This window comes from Garra rufa, chromosome 15, assembly GCF_049309525.1.
Source record: "Garra rufa chromosome 15, GarRuf1.0, whole genome shotgun sequence".
Classification (NCBI taxonomy): Eukaryota; Metazoa; Chordata; class Actinopteri; order Cypriniformes; family Cyprinidae; genus Garra; species Garra rufa.
In genome coordinates this window covers 14,860,995-14,880,933 of record NC_133375.1, presented here as the reverse complement: position 1 = coordinate 14,880,933, position 19,939 = coordinate 14,860,995, and the positions used below count along the sequence as shown (strand labels likewise).

Below are 19,939 nucleotides of genomic sequence, written 5' to 3'. Positions count from 1 at the left end.
CTCTACATCTGCCCATCAGGCGTCTGTACGACATAGGATCTGGGCTGATCAGAAAGTCCAGTTACTTGAGCTGGATTCCATATGCCATCTTGTCATATTCTGACACTGTTGCCAATCTGAAGTTTCTTTAGCCACCCTAGTTTCTTGTTTAAAGTAATCATTCTGTTTCTGTTGTCTTTTTTTCTAACAACTGCCGTACTGTTTTAGAGACCAAACAGGGTTTCAACATTTGTGACATTGTTGGAAGTCTCATTCTCACACGTCGAGCCATCAACAGCTGGGCTGGTGATGCTCCAATTTCTATTAATGGTGAAGGGGGAGTGCGGGGCACAACCTAACACTTTTTGAATTTCGCGGTTTATGTAAATCCACGTGGGTTTCAGAGTACAATTTTTATCCACATTATTTTCACACTTGTCTTGTACAAATATATCGCTTTGTTTCATTTTTACAGTGTATACGTTTTTCATTATTTACCTCAAAAGGAAGTGAAACGTGACAACATGCCTCGTAGGTGGGGTACATTGTAACATCTGAGGGGCACGTTGTAACACGACCATATGACAGCTTAAAATGTTATCTGATCGAATGAAAAAAAATATACACAACAAACTAAAATATTTTGTCAATGAAATACATGTTACCTTTTTCAAATAAAGTAATTTTTTTTTTTTAAATAAAAATAATCTAATTTTGGAGTTTGACAATGAACACATCGCAACAATGCTTGGAACGGCCCTGATCACAACACACAGCTGTACAGTAGTTTAAAACAATGTGGACAAATAGATGAAAAACATTTAGACATTCAGAAGAACACTCCCCTGCCTTCACACACAGCAATCATAGAACCCCACACACATAAACGAGCCAAAATGCTTTACATTTCTTGAAATAATAACTTCTGAACATTAAACATTGATTGTTAGTCTTTATTCACCTGTTTCTTGTGGTTTCTTATCAAAATCCTTATAAGTAAACAGTGTAAATTACATCGCTAATGTCAAAGAATAGCATAGTTTAATATAGCGGGGCATATTGTAACACAGTGTTACAACGTTCCCCATCTGCGCCACTGGAGTTTAAAGCAAGTTAGTGTCTTCTGCTGGTTTGCGAAGCATTAATAAACTGATAGCCTACTAGGCTAGTCTAATCTGATAAATTACAAACTGGAGATTAAAATAATAGCAGATTTGTCTAATTTTAATTGAATACTAAAAACTGAAATGAAAAAAATTTACTTCAGCCAGAAATGTATTTTTACTATGATAAAATAAATATTCAGCGATATCTTCAAAAGGCTTTTGAATTTTGGCGCTCTTTTTTCTCTGCATAGTGTTGCTAGGGCAACTAGTAAATACCGTAAATTTGGTTATGCTAGCATGTGTGGAAATATTTAAACCACGTGTGTTACAATTAACCCTGCGTTGGTTTGTGCCCCACTCTACCCTACTCCTAAGGTCCAGCAAATACAAATATGGATCCTTTCCATCTGCTTTAGCCTTTTTTTAGCACGAGTTTAACGGTTTGTACTCCTCTTTCAGCCATTTCATCCAATTGAGCGTGGTGGGGGCTTGATGTTTTGTGAGAAAACTCTTTTGCAAAAAAAATTCACGAAAGCACAAATTAAGGTCCGTTATCTGAAATCACTGTCTCAGGAATTCCATGTCTAGCAAATTGAGCCTTAAGGTGGGTGATGACTGTTGCACTTCTTGTGTCTGACTTTAGCCATTCAACTTCGATGAACTTGGAATAGTAATCCACTAAGAGTAGATACTCCTGCTGGCCAAAGGTGAATAGGTCAACACCTATCTTTTGCCAGGGTCTTTCTTGAACAATGTGTGGACATAACGGCTCTTTGGTTTGTCCTACACACGTCACAGCTGTTCACCATTTCTGTGATACTTTGTGACATTCTGGGTCAAAAGAGTACTTTTTTCATTCTACGTCTGCAGCTTTCAATGCCCAAGTGACTTTCATGAATTTGCTTAAGCATTTCAGCTCTCATTGCTGCCGGGACAATTAGTCATTCTCCTTTGAACAGAACCCCATCCACTTCTGAAATTTCCTCTCTCTAATTCCATTATATTTGTATTTCTTTTGCAGCTTGACTCTTTGTCTTCTGCCATCCATTCAGGCCTGTCTCTGTGAGTTTAATCAGCGTCTTATCATTCTTTGTTTCTTCTCTGAATTCTTCTAATTTCTCACTTGACACAGGCAAATTGGAGATCACCATGTGCCCCTGAACTTCTATGTCTTTATCAAGTAAGCACTTAATGTTTTTGCAATCTCATTAACAGCCTCTATATTCTAGCTGGAGCACTGCTCAACAGCTTTTTCATTATCACTTCAAGTGGATTGTGATCTGACTCCACATTAATTTCCCTTTCATACACATACTGATGGAAACGTTCTACCCCAAACACAATTGCTAACATTTCTTTTTCGATTTGCACATAGCACTGTTCTGTTTCAGTCAAGGCACGCAATGCATATGCAATCAGCCCCTTGCAGTAGGACAGCACCAAGTCCGTTTTTTGAAGCATCAACTGATAACGTCACAGGAAGGTTTACGTCATAGTATGTAAGCAAAGGAGTTTCAGTGAACATTGTTTTCAATTTGTCGAATGCATGTTGATGCTCATCTCTCCACTGCCATGCCACATCATCTCTGGTTAGTTCACGTAATGGCTCATTGTGTTGTGACATGTTTGGAATGAACTTTGCTAGGAACGTGACCATTCCCAGAAATCGTTCTATATCTTTTTTGCATTTTCTTTACAGCCTCAATCTTGCTCTGATCAGGTTTCAATGCTTCTTTTGAAAAGACATGGCACAGGTATATAATTTTCTCCAGGCCCACTTTGCATTTTTCTTTATTCAGCTTGAAGTTCTTGATTTGTGCTCTCTCTAGCACTTGTCTTTTTATCATACTGTTCTTTTGTCTCTCCCCAGATCAACAGGTCATCAATGTACGTCTCAACGCCTTCAATTTATTCAAACTGTTGTCCCACTGTCCTGTGGAACACTTCTGGTGCCAAATGAATTCCAAAAGCCACACGGAGGAATCTGTATTGGCCAAAAGGAGTGTTGAACATACAGAAAAACCTGCCAAAAACCTGAACTGGGCAGCCGTACCCTAATATTTAGAGAGTCTAGATTGTGTAATATTTAGATTGTAACCGGAAGGTTGCAGGTTCGAGTCTCAGGTCTAGCAGGGATTGTAGGTGGGGGGAGTGAATGTACAGTGCTCTCTCTACCCTCAATACCCTCAATACGACAAATGAGGTGAGTCCCTTGAGCAAGGCATCGAACCCCCAACTGCTCCCCGGGTGCCGCAGCAATAGCAATATGAGTCCACTGCTCTGGGTGTATATTCATGGTGTGTGTGTGTGTGTGTGTGTGTGTGTGCACTTGGATGGGTTAAATGCAGAGCACAAATTCCAAGTATGGGTCACCATATTTGGCCACACGTCACATCACGTCCTTTCCTTTCCTGAACCAGCATTGTAAAGTATTTGGCTTTCGACAGTCTGCAGGTTATTTCCTCAACTGTTGGTAGCTGGTAGTGTTCCCTCATTACTACTGTAATAGGATCACAAAGATCTAAGCAGAATCTTAATTATTATGTTGGCTTGGCAAGCCAAAATACTGTTTTACTATTTGAAAAAAAGACAAAATTTTCTAAACGCTACTCCTTCTAGGGCTTGAATGCCAGAGGCCCCAAACTTGGCAGAGACCTAGGCCCTGATGCGTAGTTTGTTGCTATATCTTTTTAGACTGATCAGACTTACAGTTTTTTTTTATTAAATTAAAAAAGAAAAAAAAATCCCATAGACTTACATTGACAGACAAAAAATGCCCCCTCTAGTGGAGCAATTCCCGAAGGTGGAGACCAAAGACATTTTTACAATGTTTTATTTACATGACAGGACTTTGAAATAGCAAACAGGGAAAACAAAAGCATATAAAACCAATAAAGAGTTATTTCACATCCAGCTAGCCAACTCTGTTGAACCTGTTGTCATAGCCTAGTAGGCTTTTTTTATTACAATAGGACATAGCAAGGGCCCATAGAAAAATAGTATTGTACTTTTTTTTTTTTTTTTTGCAGCGGGGCAGCTTGAGAACGCCGGACACACAAGTGCTCTGGCTCTTTTGCCCCAAGGCTGTCCAGGGGCCGGATTCACGAATATCTTCTTAAGAAATAAATTAAGAAATTTCTTAAGATAAATTCTAAGAAGTTCATAAGAATGTTCTTAAGTGCAATTCTTGAAAAAATCTTAAGATGTTCTCAAATATGTTCTTAAGAACATCTTAATTTCTTTCTTAAGAAAAAAAATGATACATCTATCTGAGTGAATACATGGTTGAAGACGCATTTATAAACACTTCAACGTCTTTTTTGCGGTTTCTGCAGATTATCCTAATAATCATAAGCATGCACATTTTCTTCACGACCGTGTCTGGCACTCGGCTTCATGTTTTTAATGCGCCGTGTTTTTGAACCGTTACTTTTAAAGGGTCTGTCTTAAGCTTTGGCAATCAGTTTATTTACTTTTGTGTTGTATTTTGTTCCCTCGTCTGAATGAACACTTCCGTTATGTGTGTGCGCTGCTACAGCAAACGCGTCCTGCACATGCGCTAAATACGGCCAAAGATAATGTCGTTTTTTTTTTTTTTTTATTAAATCTCCCTATCTGACTCGATTTTGTCGAGTTGCTACTAAGTTTTGATATCGGCAAAAAGTAGGTCATACATAGGCTAATCATGACAGATCATTATTTACATTATCAGTCATTGCTGTCACTTTTGAAATAATTTGAAATAACCCAATCAATTAATTAAATAATTCGTACTATTTGGGATTTAAAGGAACACTCCACTTTTTTTGGAAATAGGCTCATTCTCCAGCTCCCCCCGAGTTAATAAGTTGATTTTTACCGTTTTGAAATCCATTCAGCCGTTCTCCTGTTCTGGCGATATCACTTTTAGCATAGCTTAGCATAGATCATTGAATCCTATTAGACCAATAGCATTGCGTTCAAAAATGACCAATGAGTTTCGATATTCGTTGTATTTAAAACTTGACTCTTCTGCAGTTCTATCGTGTACTAAGACTGGTGGAAAATGTAAAGATGCGAGTTTCTAGGCTGATAAGATTAGGAACTACACTCCCATTTCAGCGTAATAGTCCAGGAAGTTTGCTGCCGTAATTTGGCCGAAGCAGGCGGAGTATTATCAGAAATGAGTTCCCAGCTAGTTTAGCATTTGCACATGTGCTGCGTGGTATTACTGCTCCTGTTTCGGCCTTATTACGCCAGCAAACTTCCTTGACTATTACGCCGGAATGGGAGTGTAGTTCCTAATCTTATCAGCCTAGAAAATTGAAGCTTTGCATTTCCACCGGTCTTAGTACACGATATAACTACAGAAGAGTCAAGTTTTAAATAGGACAAATATCGAAACTCATTGGTCATTTTTAAACGTGATGCTGCTGGTCTAATAGGATTCAATGATCTATGCTAAGCTATGCTAAAAGTGATATCGCCAGAACAGGAAAACGGCTGAATGGATTTCAAAACGGTAAAACTCAACTTATTAACTCGAGGGGAGTTGGAGAATGAGCCTATTTCCAAAATAAGTGGAGTGTTCCTTTAAGAAAAGCCTCGGGCTATCCTAACTTTACGAAGTTATTTACGATGGTTTTTAAGAAGATTCTTTTCAAGAATTTGAATTTTCTTAATTTTTGTCTTAAGAACAATCTTAAGTAAAAAGATAAGAATATTCTTAAGATGATTTTTTTGGGAATACAAAATATTCTTAACTTTTTTCTTATTTTAAAAAATAAGAAGAAAATGGCAGTTAAGAAGAAATTTCTTCTTAAGAATGTTTCGTGAATCCGGCCCCTGTTTGGCTTGCCAAGCTAACATTTAAAGTTTGTATTCGAACTTTAGCTTCTAGTTTTCCATTAGACTTCCACAATCAGTATTGGGTTTACCCACTTTGTAGGCTCTTCCATCCAGTTCAACTCTGCTCTTAATTTTTGTCTTAGAGTGACAGGAATCTTTCTAGGTAGGAATCACACTCTCATCAATTCGAATGGTGTGTTCAAGACAGCCTATGCCCTCAAACACATCAGCATACTCTTTGAAAATATCATTTATCACTTTTATTCAGTGCCAACACTCTCTTGCTGAGCCCCATTTTTTCCACATGCTTTAACTCCGAGTATCTGCTTGAGTATCTGTTTGTCATCTGATCTTAAAACAACAAGGAAATAACTTTCCTTTTTGTATTTCACTGTCCAGTTGCACTTTCCTTTCACAGGTATTTTGTCTCCAGTGTGTTGACAGGTTTACATTTGTTGGTTTAAGTATGTTCTTTTTGCCTGTTCTCCACAGTAAACTGTAAGGAATTACAGTTACTTATGTATCACTGCATCTGCATGCTTGTTTTCACGTGCAGAGGCTTGTACATTGAGATCCTCCTCATGCTTTTTTTAAAGGTGCCACAAAACGGAAAACTGTATTTACCTTGGCATAGTTGAATAATAGCAGTTCTGTACATGGACATGACATACTGTGAGTCTCAAACACCATTGTTTTCTCCTTCTTATATAAACCTGGTGTTTGCAAAAGACCACTGAAAAATAGGCTAATCCATGACAGCAACTATGACGTAATAGTCTTGGGATCATTAATAGTTATGCCCCCAACATTTGCATAGCCCAATCATCAGAAGTTCTGCAGGTAGGCTATTGTGAAAAAAGCGAGGACAATAGCAAAAATGGCAGATCAAAGGAATAAATGTTATGTTCCAGGTTGTGCAGGGGATGTTAAGTGCAGGGATGGGTTGGTGTCTGTACTCAGGCAAGGAAAACTAATAAGGTATTCTGATAAAATAAGGCGAGTCACTAAAGGTACACGTTTAGCTTCTTGTTAGCGGTAGCCTGTTACATTGCAGTACATAAAATTTCACTTACCACATAAAAAGAGTAAGGAGAAATGACTGCGTGGAGGATGGCGAATGATTTACAGATCCTGACCACCAGTAACAAGCATCTAAACATGTAAAATCTGGGGTAAGTACTGCCGCTGTAATATAACATTATACAGAGCATGTGCGATCACAAAAGTGAAAGTAAAATAATTGTGCATTCAAAATGTCAGTTTCAATGACCCGCATATTAATAGCTGCTCGACCTCCTTGATTAAATATATATTTTCCCCCATGTGTTTCCTTCCCGGTGTGTGAGAGCTGCCGCTCTGTGAAACAGCCAATCAGAGCAGAGCTCATCATTATTATTCATGAACCTTCCAAATAAGGTAATAACAGACCATTTCATTCTAGTGACAAATCCTAGGGTTGTAAATGGACCTGTAAAACCATTTCAAAATAATTTAAAATATTGTATCAATGCATCCTATGGCACCTTTAAATTTGCGCTTTAGTCGTTTCTGCCGCGGCGCAAAGCTGGGTTGCTTTTTCGAGAGTTATGTCAACCTCTCTTAACAATATTTCTCTTATTATATCCGACGTGATTCCACAGACAACTCGATCTCTAATAAGGGGTTCTTGCAACTGTCCGAATTCACATGATCTTGCCCTTAGTTTAAACTCGGTGAGATATTGGCTAAATGACATGTCCCCTTGCACGCACGTGAAAAACTTGGGTTACAGTAGTTTTTACATTTCTCCATAATTTTCATCAGATTATGGTTATCATCTTCTTCTTCAAAAGTAAAGGTGTTGTACACTTCCACTGCCTCTTTGCCAGCTACATGAAGAAATATTGAGGAGTGTACCTTATCTGACTTGCTAGCTTCTCCGATAGCTGTTAGATATAACTCAAACCTTTTTCGAAATCTTCTCCAGTTTTCCAACAGGTTACCTTCCTGCAGATCAAGTCCAGCGGGTGGCTTAAGTCCTTCCGTTTTTGCAATACTGTTGTTGGCATGACTAATTTACTTCTGACACCATGTTTTAATGTGTTTTTATGGAGCATACACGACAGACATCTTCTAGGTTTTCTACCAACCACTTTTTTATTCATTGCGCCACCCTGTGGCTTCCTGTGAACTGCATCATAATCAAGATTATTTATATATATATATACATTTTGTTCAATATGTTAAAAAATAAATAAATGAAAAATACTGCCACCTTCTGTTCCGGAGTGTGGATGAGAGGTGGATAGAGGAGTAGTTAGCAGGTTCCTCCTATGTCTGTTTTCATCCATACTTTGGATGGAAATGACGGTGTTCAAGTGGCAATCCATGGAGCCGTTGAAAAAAAGAATAAAAAAAGGTAAATTTGATTTCAAAATTTTGATTATATCTCACAATTCTAATAAGGAAAAACAACTTGCCATTCTCTCTTTTCCCCTCGGCTCAGAATTTAGAGTTTGGAATAGAACAGAACAGAACAGAACAGAGTTTATATCCCACACTTTTCGCTTTTTTTCCCCCTCAGAATTGACAAACTCACTATTTTTTTCAAGATTTTTTTGGGCTTTTATGCCTTTTATGGACATGACAGTAGAGAAATGACAGGAAATAAATGAGCAGAGAGAGGGGAGCAGGATTGGGAAAGGACCTTGAAGTGGGAATCAAACTCTGCTCGCCGTGAGCACACTTGTGCCATATGTCAGCACACTAACCACAAGGCTATCGGCGCCGACACAAACTCACTATTTTTGAGTTAAATCGAGTTATAAAGTCTGAATTAGGAGATATAAAATTGCATTTGTGAAAAAAGGTCTTAAATGTGAGATAAAATAAGTAATAGGTTTAAATAACATTTATGCTGTAACTAGGGCTAATACATCCCCTATTAACAGCATATGTGAATAATATGTAGACCTATTATTTAAATGTATGCTTTAAAAATAGAGTAATCATAGCGGTTTTCTGCCACAAGATAGGCTCCGGTCACAAAAAACTTCATCCCTGTTTTGGATCAGTAAGACTATCCCACTGTCTAACGTAAATTTCACTGAATAACAGTGCTTATCGCTGGGTGACAAGCCCTTGTAATATGTGGAGAACATTTTGAAAAAGACTAGTAACTATTTTGTACTGTATCCGTGTAATTCTCTAGCCGTAAAGGCTATCTCTCACGGGTTTTCTGCAACCACAATGCACGGGCATCCCGAATGTTTACAAACCGATAATTAATCTATAGGGATTATGCACAACAGACTTAACTGCGCATATGCCTTGTTAAATATAAAGCTGATTTACTCAAGAAGATGCCTTCAAAGTAGACACTAAAGATGATCATAACCAATGTCCATCACATGTGGATTGATATATCCTAAAAGTTATTTTTTTTTTGAAAATTCTTTTTACTAACATATAAATATCGAATAAAACATCAACAATAAAAATAACTAGCTCATTTAAATGATTACCTTAAAAGTCCATCGATATAGCCATTATTTATTAGGGCTAAAGGGGAGTTGCTAGACCTAAAGCTCTACTGGGGCACAGGCCCCCCATTACTCGTTAATTCAGTTGTTGCATGTAGTTTCATGTCTTTATTTTTGGATTAACAATGTAAATTATAACTCAAATTTGAGATTTTACTGGGGCACAGCATATTTTTACTGGGGCACGTGCCCCAGTAAAAAGGGTCTAGCAACGCCCCTGCTAAACACGTTCTCCAACAAGCGGAAACAATGAAACCTGTTTTCCGGATTTGGTCAGGTGACATATAGGGCCTAACGTTACCCTATTTTATTGTACCTAGCTGGTTCTGTGTTTGGCATCTCATATTAATGTGTGAGATATTTTAAAATCTATTTTACTCATAAAAAATTATACTTGGCGACGGACGCTTTAAGTAATGAATATTAATTACTTAAAGCAAGACCCGCCTTTATGAATAATCCAATGGGCGCAGGTTTCATATCGTATCTAGGAAGTGTTGCGCTCGTGTACAGATGACAGCTGAGAAGAGACTGTTGAACCGGTTAGCCCTGTATCCGTCCCGAGACATGTAGCAATGGAAGTATTAATATCCTACATTCAGAGTCAAAGGGGATAACGCCTGCTGTATTGCTAGCCACATAGTGGGCTAAATAACTGTTTTTTTTGTTTGTTTGAAAGGATCGGGATCAAGACTAAGTGAGGTACTGTAACGTTGCTGCTACTCAGCTGGCACATTAGCAGCTAAGGCACTTAATCTGTGCTTAAATGCGTTTACTTCATAACATATTCTGTAAAACTAAGGGTTTATAACCACAGCGTGTTATGACGCGTACAATTGTGGCCATGGCAGGTGCGTGAATTATTTTTACTCGGATCGCGACAGCAAATGCTGTTAAGACAGTTCGCAAGCTTAGAAACAAGAAAGGACAATCAGTGTAAACTTCCTTGCTTTTCGTAGTAATAAATGGTCATTCTACAGATCTTCTCTTGTCTTGTTAGTTTTTGTCTAGTAAATAGAATGGCCTGTTTCAAATAACGGGGACCACTTGAGTGACATTTAATTTCATCAACTTAATTTTTACAAATGTTGCTAGTGGTTCATTCATGTAATTTAGCCAAGATGGCTAATTTTCCTCTTAGTAGTATAAAAGTTAAAATATTATTACACTAAAGTTATTACACTACAGTTATTATATTAAATCCTTAAAATAAAATAAAAATAAATTTCTTCTGCGATCTTTTAGTTTTGATGTGTCTATTTCAATCATGGGTTCCTCTGAAAGGAAAATATAACTGACTAAAAATACAGTGGCAGAATATGCAATCCCCCTTGTGTCAGCTCTTGTGTACCTTCGTGTTATTTGTTTTATGTACTCCTTAAATATGGGTGGAATCCATTAAAGGGAAATTGGAAACATTCCCAGCTCATACATAAAACCTCATTTTTACTTTTTGTCTAATAATTTAAGGCCCGGTTTCACAGACAGGGCTTAAAATAAAGCCAGGATTAGGCCATAGTTCAATTAGGACATTTAAGTAATTTTTATAAACATGCTTAGAAAAAAACATTACTGGTGTGCATCTTGAGACAAAACAAAGGCACTGATATATTTTAAAATCAATCAGTGCAATTTTATTTCAGTTGAAACAGCTCAGACTTACATTTTAGTCTAGGACTAGGCTTAAGCCTTGTCTGTGAAACCGGGGGTAAGAGTTTGCTAATAGTTTAAACAGGTGGAGGGTAAATAGAGCATTGTTCCTCACTGTTACGTGTGATTTCTCAACTCTTTTCCTGGTATGTTGCTAGGCCTGAGTGAAACTTGCCAGGATGTGTCTTTCTGTGTGTATCCAGTCTCTTTGTGAATACAAACTTATATCTGTGCTGTGTTGTTCCTTTTGCATCTAGATGGAAGATTCTGTAGAGTCTAAGTGGACGCTAAAGTCAGATGCAAGCTCGGAGCCTTTTCCCTACTGTTGCTCGGCCTGTGATTGCAGTGAGGAGCCTTTCCATGGAAAAGGGAACAGAACTAAAGCCAGGAGTATGTCTATGCCATCAGCACCCAGCTCTGCTAAGTTCAGGTAAAGACTAAAGTTAGACTTACATTCCATTTAAGATAGTCTATACTATCAATAGATAGTCTAAGTGCCTTTAGTCTTGTCTGGTAATGTGTTTCAACTGAGAAGGTGTTAGTCCTTTCCATTCTCTCCGTAACTCTCAGCAGCTCATGATTGATCCCTCCTCAGGACAACCACTGACTATCACATGAGCAGATGATGACAGCTCTCTTACAATAAGCGCTTTTGTCTTGAGTCAAACCGCTCAAACCATTGATAAAGCCGCTTACTCATTGTGTGGCCACTACTGCTAAAAAAAGGCTTTCATCATGAAACAAGAATCTTTAATATGAAATACTGGCATTTTACTGATATAATTGTTTTATCTGTGTGAGCATAAGATGTGTTTGTTGTTGTTTTGTTTATCAGATAATACTGTAATATTTGGATGGAGGAATATTTGAATAATATAGAGTAAAAGTAATATATTCAGACCAAGAAAAGTTACAGAAATAAATAAAAACTCATAATATGTAGCTTTACTTGTTAGTATGAAGATACATTTCTAATAGGTTTAAACAGATTTTAAAATGTAATTTTGGCTGCCCTTTAAATGGGTCATACCTGATTACCTGAACAGTTGTCGTAAAACCCTGCTTATTCAAGGATGTACAATTTTTGCATGAACAGAACTAAAACATAATGTAAGTATCTGAAATGCATGCGCACAGCTGAATGATAAAATTTACTCTTTAACTTCATGCTATTAAACTGAATGATAAACTGCGGTTTATCTATCACAGATGTGTGTGAAAGTTGTGTTCATTACTATAGCAAAAGTAGGGTTCCTGAAAGGTACATAGAAGTGATATAACTTATGACATTCCAGAAAATCCCTAATATGGAAAAAGACATCCAGCTATCACTGTAGCTGAATAAAAGAAAGATAAAAACACTTTCAGTGATTATTAAACGGGAATCTATTATGTCCCTTTTTACAAGATGTATGTCTCAAGTTTCCCAATGAATGTGTCTGTAAAGTTTTAGCTGACAATACCAATGAGTGTAAAATACTTGAGTAATTTTGCTTGATTACTGTACTTAAGTGTTATTTTGAGGTATTTGTACTTTATTCAAGTACAATTTAAACTACTTGTACAGACTTGATTAAATTGTTTGAAGACTTTTTACTCCTTAATTTATTTTCCTTATGTGTTTTATTTAAAGTTTTAGAAGTTTAAAAAACAGTAACCAACATAAGATAACAAATTATACATATTTGCAAGCACACACACACACACACAAAACCTCAATTAACAAATATATGCAACAGAATTATTTAAAAATATATATAAACATATGACAATATTCACAATTGTTTTATAAATACAATAGTACAGAACAGGGATGGAAATTAGCACCCGCCACCAGCCAAATGCGGGTGATTTTGTGTTGTGGCGGGTAAACTCGCTTCACCCATCGGCCACCGTGGCGGGTAAATAAAAATAACATACTTCAACCGGACGGCGTGAGGCGGTAATGCACCTTAACGGTGGTTGCGAACTGCCGTTAAAATACACGAAGAAGACAACGGCGGACACTTTTAGCGGAGGCACACCTTCACCTCCTGTTGTTCTGACGGCAAACCAAAAAATCATCTCGGCATCATTCACAGTTAGTTATTTAGCAGAGAACACAGAGCAGAGCTAGAATATTGGCGCGGGTATTAATACACATTGGAATCAATCATTTGCACGTGCTTTTGAGTCCTGCTTATTTAAAGTGAAAGAGAGACTCATTTGTGCGCTCTCTTATAGATTATTGTCTGTGCGCCCACAGAACGCGAAAAGGAGAGTGACAGATTTAAACAATTGTTAAGGGAATAAGCAAATGTAATATTGATTTAATACAACAGTTCAATAACAAGAAAGTATCAAATGACCTGAGTTGTCTGACAATAACTCTATTGCCTGATTTTACTCTATTTCTTTAAATGAAAATATTTCTAGATAAGTAACAGCTCAGCCGCTGCGCATCTCTAAAAGCAAACAAGCGGTGTATTCAATTCAAGTTTATTTGTATAGCGCTTTTCACAATACAAATCGTTGCAAAGCAGCTGTACAAAAGTTTAGGCTACTACAATATATTTAGTAGCTTATTAGTGGTGAATACTGTATGTTAAGTCGATGTACATATGATATAAATGTTAAAATTAGTAACTGTGTAATCAAACAGATGATGAACACTAATTGCAATGATTATGTGCTGTAATCAAACTTGTAGGAAAATTATGTAGTGCTGTATGTTGTTTCAAGGCTGGCATCATCTGCGGTCCTCTGAGGGGTTGGCATCATCTCTTCTTCTGAATCCAGACTGAATCTTGTGTAAATCCTAGTTACGGCAGAGACAGAGAAACAAATAGAGAAATAATTAGCGTAGCTGCTGTTCCAACTTCCAACCAAACAAAAATGATGTGTTTAGCCCAAGCTGAAGAATATTAATGTGCATTTGATCAGATGTAACTGAAGTACAACGTTATGAGATACATTATGTGAAAGCTTGGCTAAAGAGATGAGTCTTTAATCTAGATTTAAACATAGAGAGTGTGTCTGAACCCCGAACATTATCAGGAAGACTATTCCAGAGTTTGGGAGCCAAATGAGAAAAGGCTCTCCCTCCTTTAGTGGACTTTGCTATCCTAGGTACTACTAAAAGTCCAGAGTTTTGCGACCTTAGGTAGCGTGAGGGATTGTAGCGTAGGTATTGTAGTGTAGTTAGGTATGCAGGAGCTAAACCATTAAGGGCCTTATAGGTAAGAAGTAATATTTTGTAAGTGATACGGAACCTAATAGGTAGCCAGTGCAGAGACTGTAAAATTGGGGTAATATGATCATATTTTCTTGATCTGGTAAGGACTCTAGCAGCTGCATTTTGGACTACCTGTAGCTTATTTATTGAAGAAGCAGGACAACCACCTAGTAGTGCATTACAATAGTCCAGTCTAGACGTCATGAATGCATGGACTAACTTTTCTGCATCAGAAACAGGTAACATGTTCCGTAGCTTAGCAATGTTTCTTAGATGGAAGAATGCTGTTTTTGTAACATAGGAAATATGATTTTCAAAAGACAGGTTGCTGTCTAATATAACACCCAGATTTTTGACTGTAGAGGAAATAACAGTACATCCGTCTAGTTGCAAGTTGCAGTTTAAGAGATTCTGTGTACTGTTTTTTGGTCCAATAAGTAATATCTCAGTCTTATCTGAATTTAACAGTAGAAAATTATTGTTCATCCAGTCTTTCACATTTTTAACACACTCTGTTAACTTTGCTAAGTTAGAAGTTTCATCTGGTCTTGTTGAAATATATAGTTGAGTATCATCAGCATAACAATGGAAACTAATCCCATATTTCCTAATAATATTACCAAGGGGTAACATGTAAATTGAAAATAGCAGAGGACCTAGGACAGATCCTTGTGGCACTCCATACTTTACTGGTGATAACTGCGATGACTCCCCATTTAAATAAACAAAGTGATAGCGATCGGACAGGTATGATCTGAACCATCTTAAAGCCTGCCCTTGAATACCTGTATAGTTTTGTAATCGATCTATGAGTATGTCATGATCTATAGTGTCGAACGCAGCACTAAGATCAAGTAAAACTAGCAATGAGACACAGCCTTGATCTGACGCAAGTAGCAAGTCGTTTGTGATTTTTACAAGTGCAGTTTCTGTGCTATGATGGGGCCTGAAACCTGACTGAAATTCTTCAAAGATATTATTATTTTACAAGAAGGAGCACAATTGAGCAGACACAACTTTTTCTAGAATTTTAGACATAAATGGAAGATTAGAAATGGGTCTGTAATTTGCCACTTCACTAGGGTCTAGCTGTGGTTTCTTAATTAGAGGTTTAATAACCGCTAGTTTGAATGGTTTTGGGACATGGCCTAAAGATAACGATGAGTTAACAATATTAAGAAGCGGTACTTCTGCTACAGGTAACAACTCTTTTAGTAATTTAGTGGGTACAGGATCTAATAGGCATGTTGTTGGTTTAGATGTGGTGATAAGTTTATTTAATTCTTTCTGTTCTATAGTTGTAAAGCACTGCAGTTTTTCTTCGGGTGTAATGACTAATGTTGAAGTATCAGTTGCTGTAGTTTCTATATTAGTTATAGTATTTCTAATGTTGTCTATTTTATCAGTAAAGAAATTCATAAAGACATTACTATTAAACTGTGCAGGAATATTCAGGTCAGGAGGTGTTTGGTTATTTGTTAATCTAGCCACTGTGCTAAATAAAAACTTTGGATTGTTTTGGTTTTTTTCTATGAGTTGGTGGATGTACTCGGCTCTAGCAGCTTTTAAAGCCCGTCTATAGCTGGACATACTGTTTTTCCATGCAATTTTAAAAACTTCTAAGTTAGTTTTTCTCCATTTACGCTCAAGATTATGAGTTTCTTTTTTTAGAGAATGGGTATTACTGTTGTACCATGGCACAGTACGTTTTTCTCTAACTTTTTTTAGCTTGATTGGGGCGACAGCTTCTAATGTATTAGAGAAGATAGTGCCTATATTACTAGTCATTTTGTCTAGTTCATGTTTGTTTATGGGTGCACAGAGCAGTTGAGATAAATCAGGCAGGTTATTTGTGAACCTATCTTTGGTAGCAGGAACAATAGTTCTGCCCAGACGATAGCGCGGAGCTATATAGTTAACATCAGTGATACGCAGCATGCACGATACGAGGAAATGATCGGTAACATCATCGCTTTGAGGTACGATATCTATATCAGTAAGATCAAGTCCGTGCGATATAATTAGATCTAGTGTATGATTAAAACGATGAGTGGGCCCAGTGACATTTTGTTTGACTCCAAAAGAGTTTAACAGGTCAGTAAACGCAAGTCCTAATGCATCATTTGTATTATCAACATGAATGTTAAAATCTCCAACAATTAATGCTTTATCAAAATTAACCAATAGGTCTGAAAGGAAATCTGCTAATTCTTTTAGGAAATCTGTATACGGCCCTGGAGGTCTATACACAGTAGCCAGAGCAAGAGATAGGAGAGATTTCTTTTGCATTTCTGACAGAGTAACATTAAGGGGAAGTACTTCAAATGAATTAAACCTGTACCCTGTTTTCTGAGTAACATTGAAAATATCACTATAAATTGTTGCAACACCACCGCCATGACCGATCTGACGGGGTTCATGCTTATAACAGTAGTTTGGTGGAGTAGACTCATTCAGACCAATATAATCGTTTGGTTTTAGCCAAGTTTCAGTCAAGCAGAGTACATCAAAACTATTATCTGTGATTATTTCATTTACAATAAGTGCTTTGGGTGCGAGTGATCTAATGTTTAGGAGCCCAAGCTTTAAAAATTGTTTTTGTTCATTTATTGTGCATTTTTCTGGTCTAATCACGATTAGATTTGTTCTAGATCCTGCATTAAATTTTTGTTTTGACCTCACTATTCGAGGAACAGACACAGTCTTTATAGATTGGACAGCACCAATACTATCATTTAAATGTGCATAACAAAAGCCATCATCGCAACTATTTGAAGATATGCTTACTAGTCAAATGGAGCGCAGCGTCCTGGAGATGTTGTCCGACAGCAGTTCTGCTCCGACTCTGCTGGGGTGCAGGCCATCAGCGCGGAAAAGCCTAGGGCGCTTCCAGAAAAGATTCCAATTATTAACAAAGAGCAGTTTCTGTTCTTTACACCATGACAACAACCATTCATTTAGAGCAAAAAGTCTACTGAACCTTTCGTGTCCACGTCCATACGTGGGAAGCGGTCCTGACACGATGATTCTCGTCGCGGGCGATGTGCTGCATACCGTCTCGATCAGGCTCCCGAAATCCCTCTTCAGGACCTCCGTCTGCCGCAGCCTGATGTCGTTCACCCCCGCGTGCAGGACGATCGCACCGACGCTCACATCGTCCTTCAGGATGGCAGGTATCTGTGAAGAGACATCAAGAACGCGAGCACCAGGAAAACAACGAGTGTGCACTTTACCGTTAGCTAAGTTAGCACGAACGTACCGGACGATGGAGTCTCCGACGATCACAGCGTCGCGTTCCGTCTCGCGGAGGGGAGCGAAGCGGTTCCAGGTGGAGATCTCGAAGACCGGAGGCGGCGGAGGGGGAGAGGTCCTCGCCCGGGGCCTGGCTCGCATTTTCCGCTGCTGCTGCACCCAGGGTCCGTGGTGTCCCGGCACCGGAGTGAACAACATCTGGGAGGATCGCGTCCTGGGTGCGCCGGACCTGTGCAGAGAATCACACGGGGTAGAGGTTATGGGAGTGTTATGATCGAGCTGTACACTTACCCTGGCAGATTCGAGTGCGGCCTTTCGTTCGCGCAGCTCGATCTGCCTAGCCAGGAGCACCTGGATCTGCTTCTCCACGGCCTCCAGCTCCACCAGCACCGAGTGCAGCTCGAACGTGTCTTCACCTGCACTCAAAGGTAGACACAAATTCGCCATTAAAGCAAGTAACAGTGAGTAAACAGTTGAAATGTGTGTGAATAGAGAATAAACAATGTATGCAAGACTAGCCGCGACAGCGCTGGCAATGCTAAACGGGCTATAAGCTAATTTAGTAGCAGACTTGGGAAAGCAAAAATAAAAACTAATGATAGCAAGGCGTTACGATTGTTTTTGTTGTACAACACGACAGGGGGTATATGTGACCCTGGACCACAAAACCAGTCTTAAGTCGCTGGGGTATATTTGTAGCAATAGCCAAAAATACATTGCATGGGTCAAAATTTTAGATTTTTCTTTTATGCCAAAAATCATTAGGAAATTAAGTAAAGATCATGTTCCATGAAGATTTTTTGTAAAATTCCTACTGTAAACATATCAAAATGTAATTTTTGATTTGTAATATGCATTGTTAAGAACCTAATTTGGACAACTTTAAAGGTGATTTTCTCAGTCTTTTTGATTTTTTTGCATCCTCAGATTTCTGATTTCAAATAGATGTATCTCAGCCAAATATTGTCCTATCCTAACAAAGCCATAACAAGCTTATTTATTGAGCTTTCATATGATGTATAAATCTCAGTTTTGTCAAATTTAACCTTATGACTGGTTTTGTGGTCCAGGGTCACATATTCACATGTTATGAAAAACAAAAATGATGGTGTATAGAATTGTTTTTAGGTTTAAAAAATAGAAAATAGTAATTTGACTCGACGGAGCTTCAACTGAAGGTGTGCGCTACGACAAACAGGAAGTGACGTGTATCATTCATGAATGAAAGCGCGTTTTGAACCAATCTTCAGTTCATTATTATCCGTTTATAAAGACAGTCAGTCACTTGCTTCATTCCCGAATGAATCAGCCGTTCAAACGAATCATTTGTCTTACTGCCACCTGCTGGCCGATTTAATGTCATTGTAACTTATACTTAGTTATTTAAAACGTAATATTTCTATATTAAAAAAATTATATTAATACATTTATCTCAACATGAATTTATTTGCACTTATGCCACCCCTGAGCCTCATTAAATGTCTGAAATTGCACCTGCAAGCCACTTTTGTGTTCCTTTGTGCCACTGCCACCTCTGTAGTACAAATTATTTTTTATTAATACAAATTTTATATGATTGGTAATATAGTTGTCTTATTCTGCTATTAAATTGTTTTAATTAGAAATTTAAAAAAATAAAATATAATAAATATATATTTTTAATTGACATATAATGACATTTAATAAAAAAAAAATGCCATAACAAAGATAAAAAGAAACTGCCACTATAAATCACATTAATGAGTCAATTATCACCTCGGCTAATTTTTTATCAGAATTTTTTATTATTGATCAGAAGATGCTTCAACATGTTTTAAATTAGTAGGACACGCACTATAAGAAGGAAAACATTGCTTATAAAGTGGGTGTGTGTAGGGCTGTCGCGATAACCGCAATATCGCAATACCGCGCTATTGACGTGCATAACCGCAGACGAATGCAACAACCGCAGCAACCGCGATATTTGCCTGTTTTCTTTTTTCCTAAGGATTTGCCCTTCTCACTTAATGCCTGTGTGCTGAATATTAAATTAGTAATAAGTTAGTAATGATAACATAATGTGTTTATTATGAGGCTCAGTAGATATGCACTTAACAAGCCTAAACAGACAGCGAATGAGAGAGAGATCGTCTGAGCTTGTGCGATTACCTGCGTCTGTCTTTCAGACCGAGTCAGGTATGTATGTGAAACTAGCTTGTCATGTCCAAGGAAAGTGAAATCTCTGTCTTAACATCGATGCTCTGCTGGTCAGCTGAGCCTTTCAAAGTGGCGATTAAAGTTAAAATGATTTCAACATCGTGTTTCATTACGTCTCTCTTTGAATAAATAAGCGTTTTTGAAGGTGTAGTTGAATGAACGGTTTAAAGACTTACTCAAATATAGTCTCTTGC

The 19,939-nt window shown here is 37.8% G+C and overlaps 1 protein-coding gene across 1 annotated transcript in view; it reads left to right on the top strand.

Moving 5' to 3' along the window:
- Positions 1-9,971: 9,971 nt before the first annotated feature.
- Positions 9,972-19,939, top strand: part of nadka (NAD kinase a) — a 120,673-nt gene continuing 110,705 nt past the window's right edge. Inside the window, exons 1-2 of the mRNA XM_073819021.1 lie at positions 9,972-10,135; positions 11,341-11,513. Coding sequence (XP_073675122.1) covers positions 11,341-11,513 — 173 coding nt within the window. The 5' untranslated portion in view covers positions 9,972-10,135. The remainder of the gene's footprint in view (positions 10,136-11,340; positions 11,514-19,939) is intronic.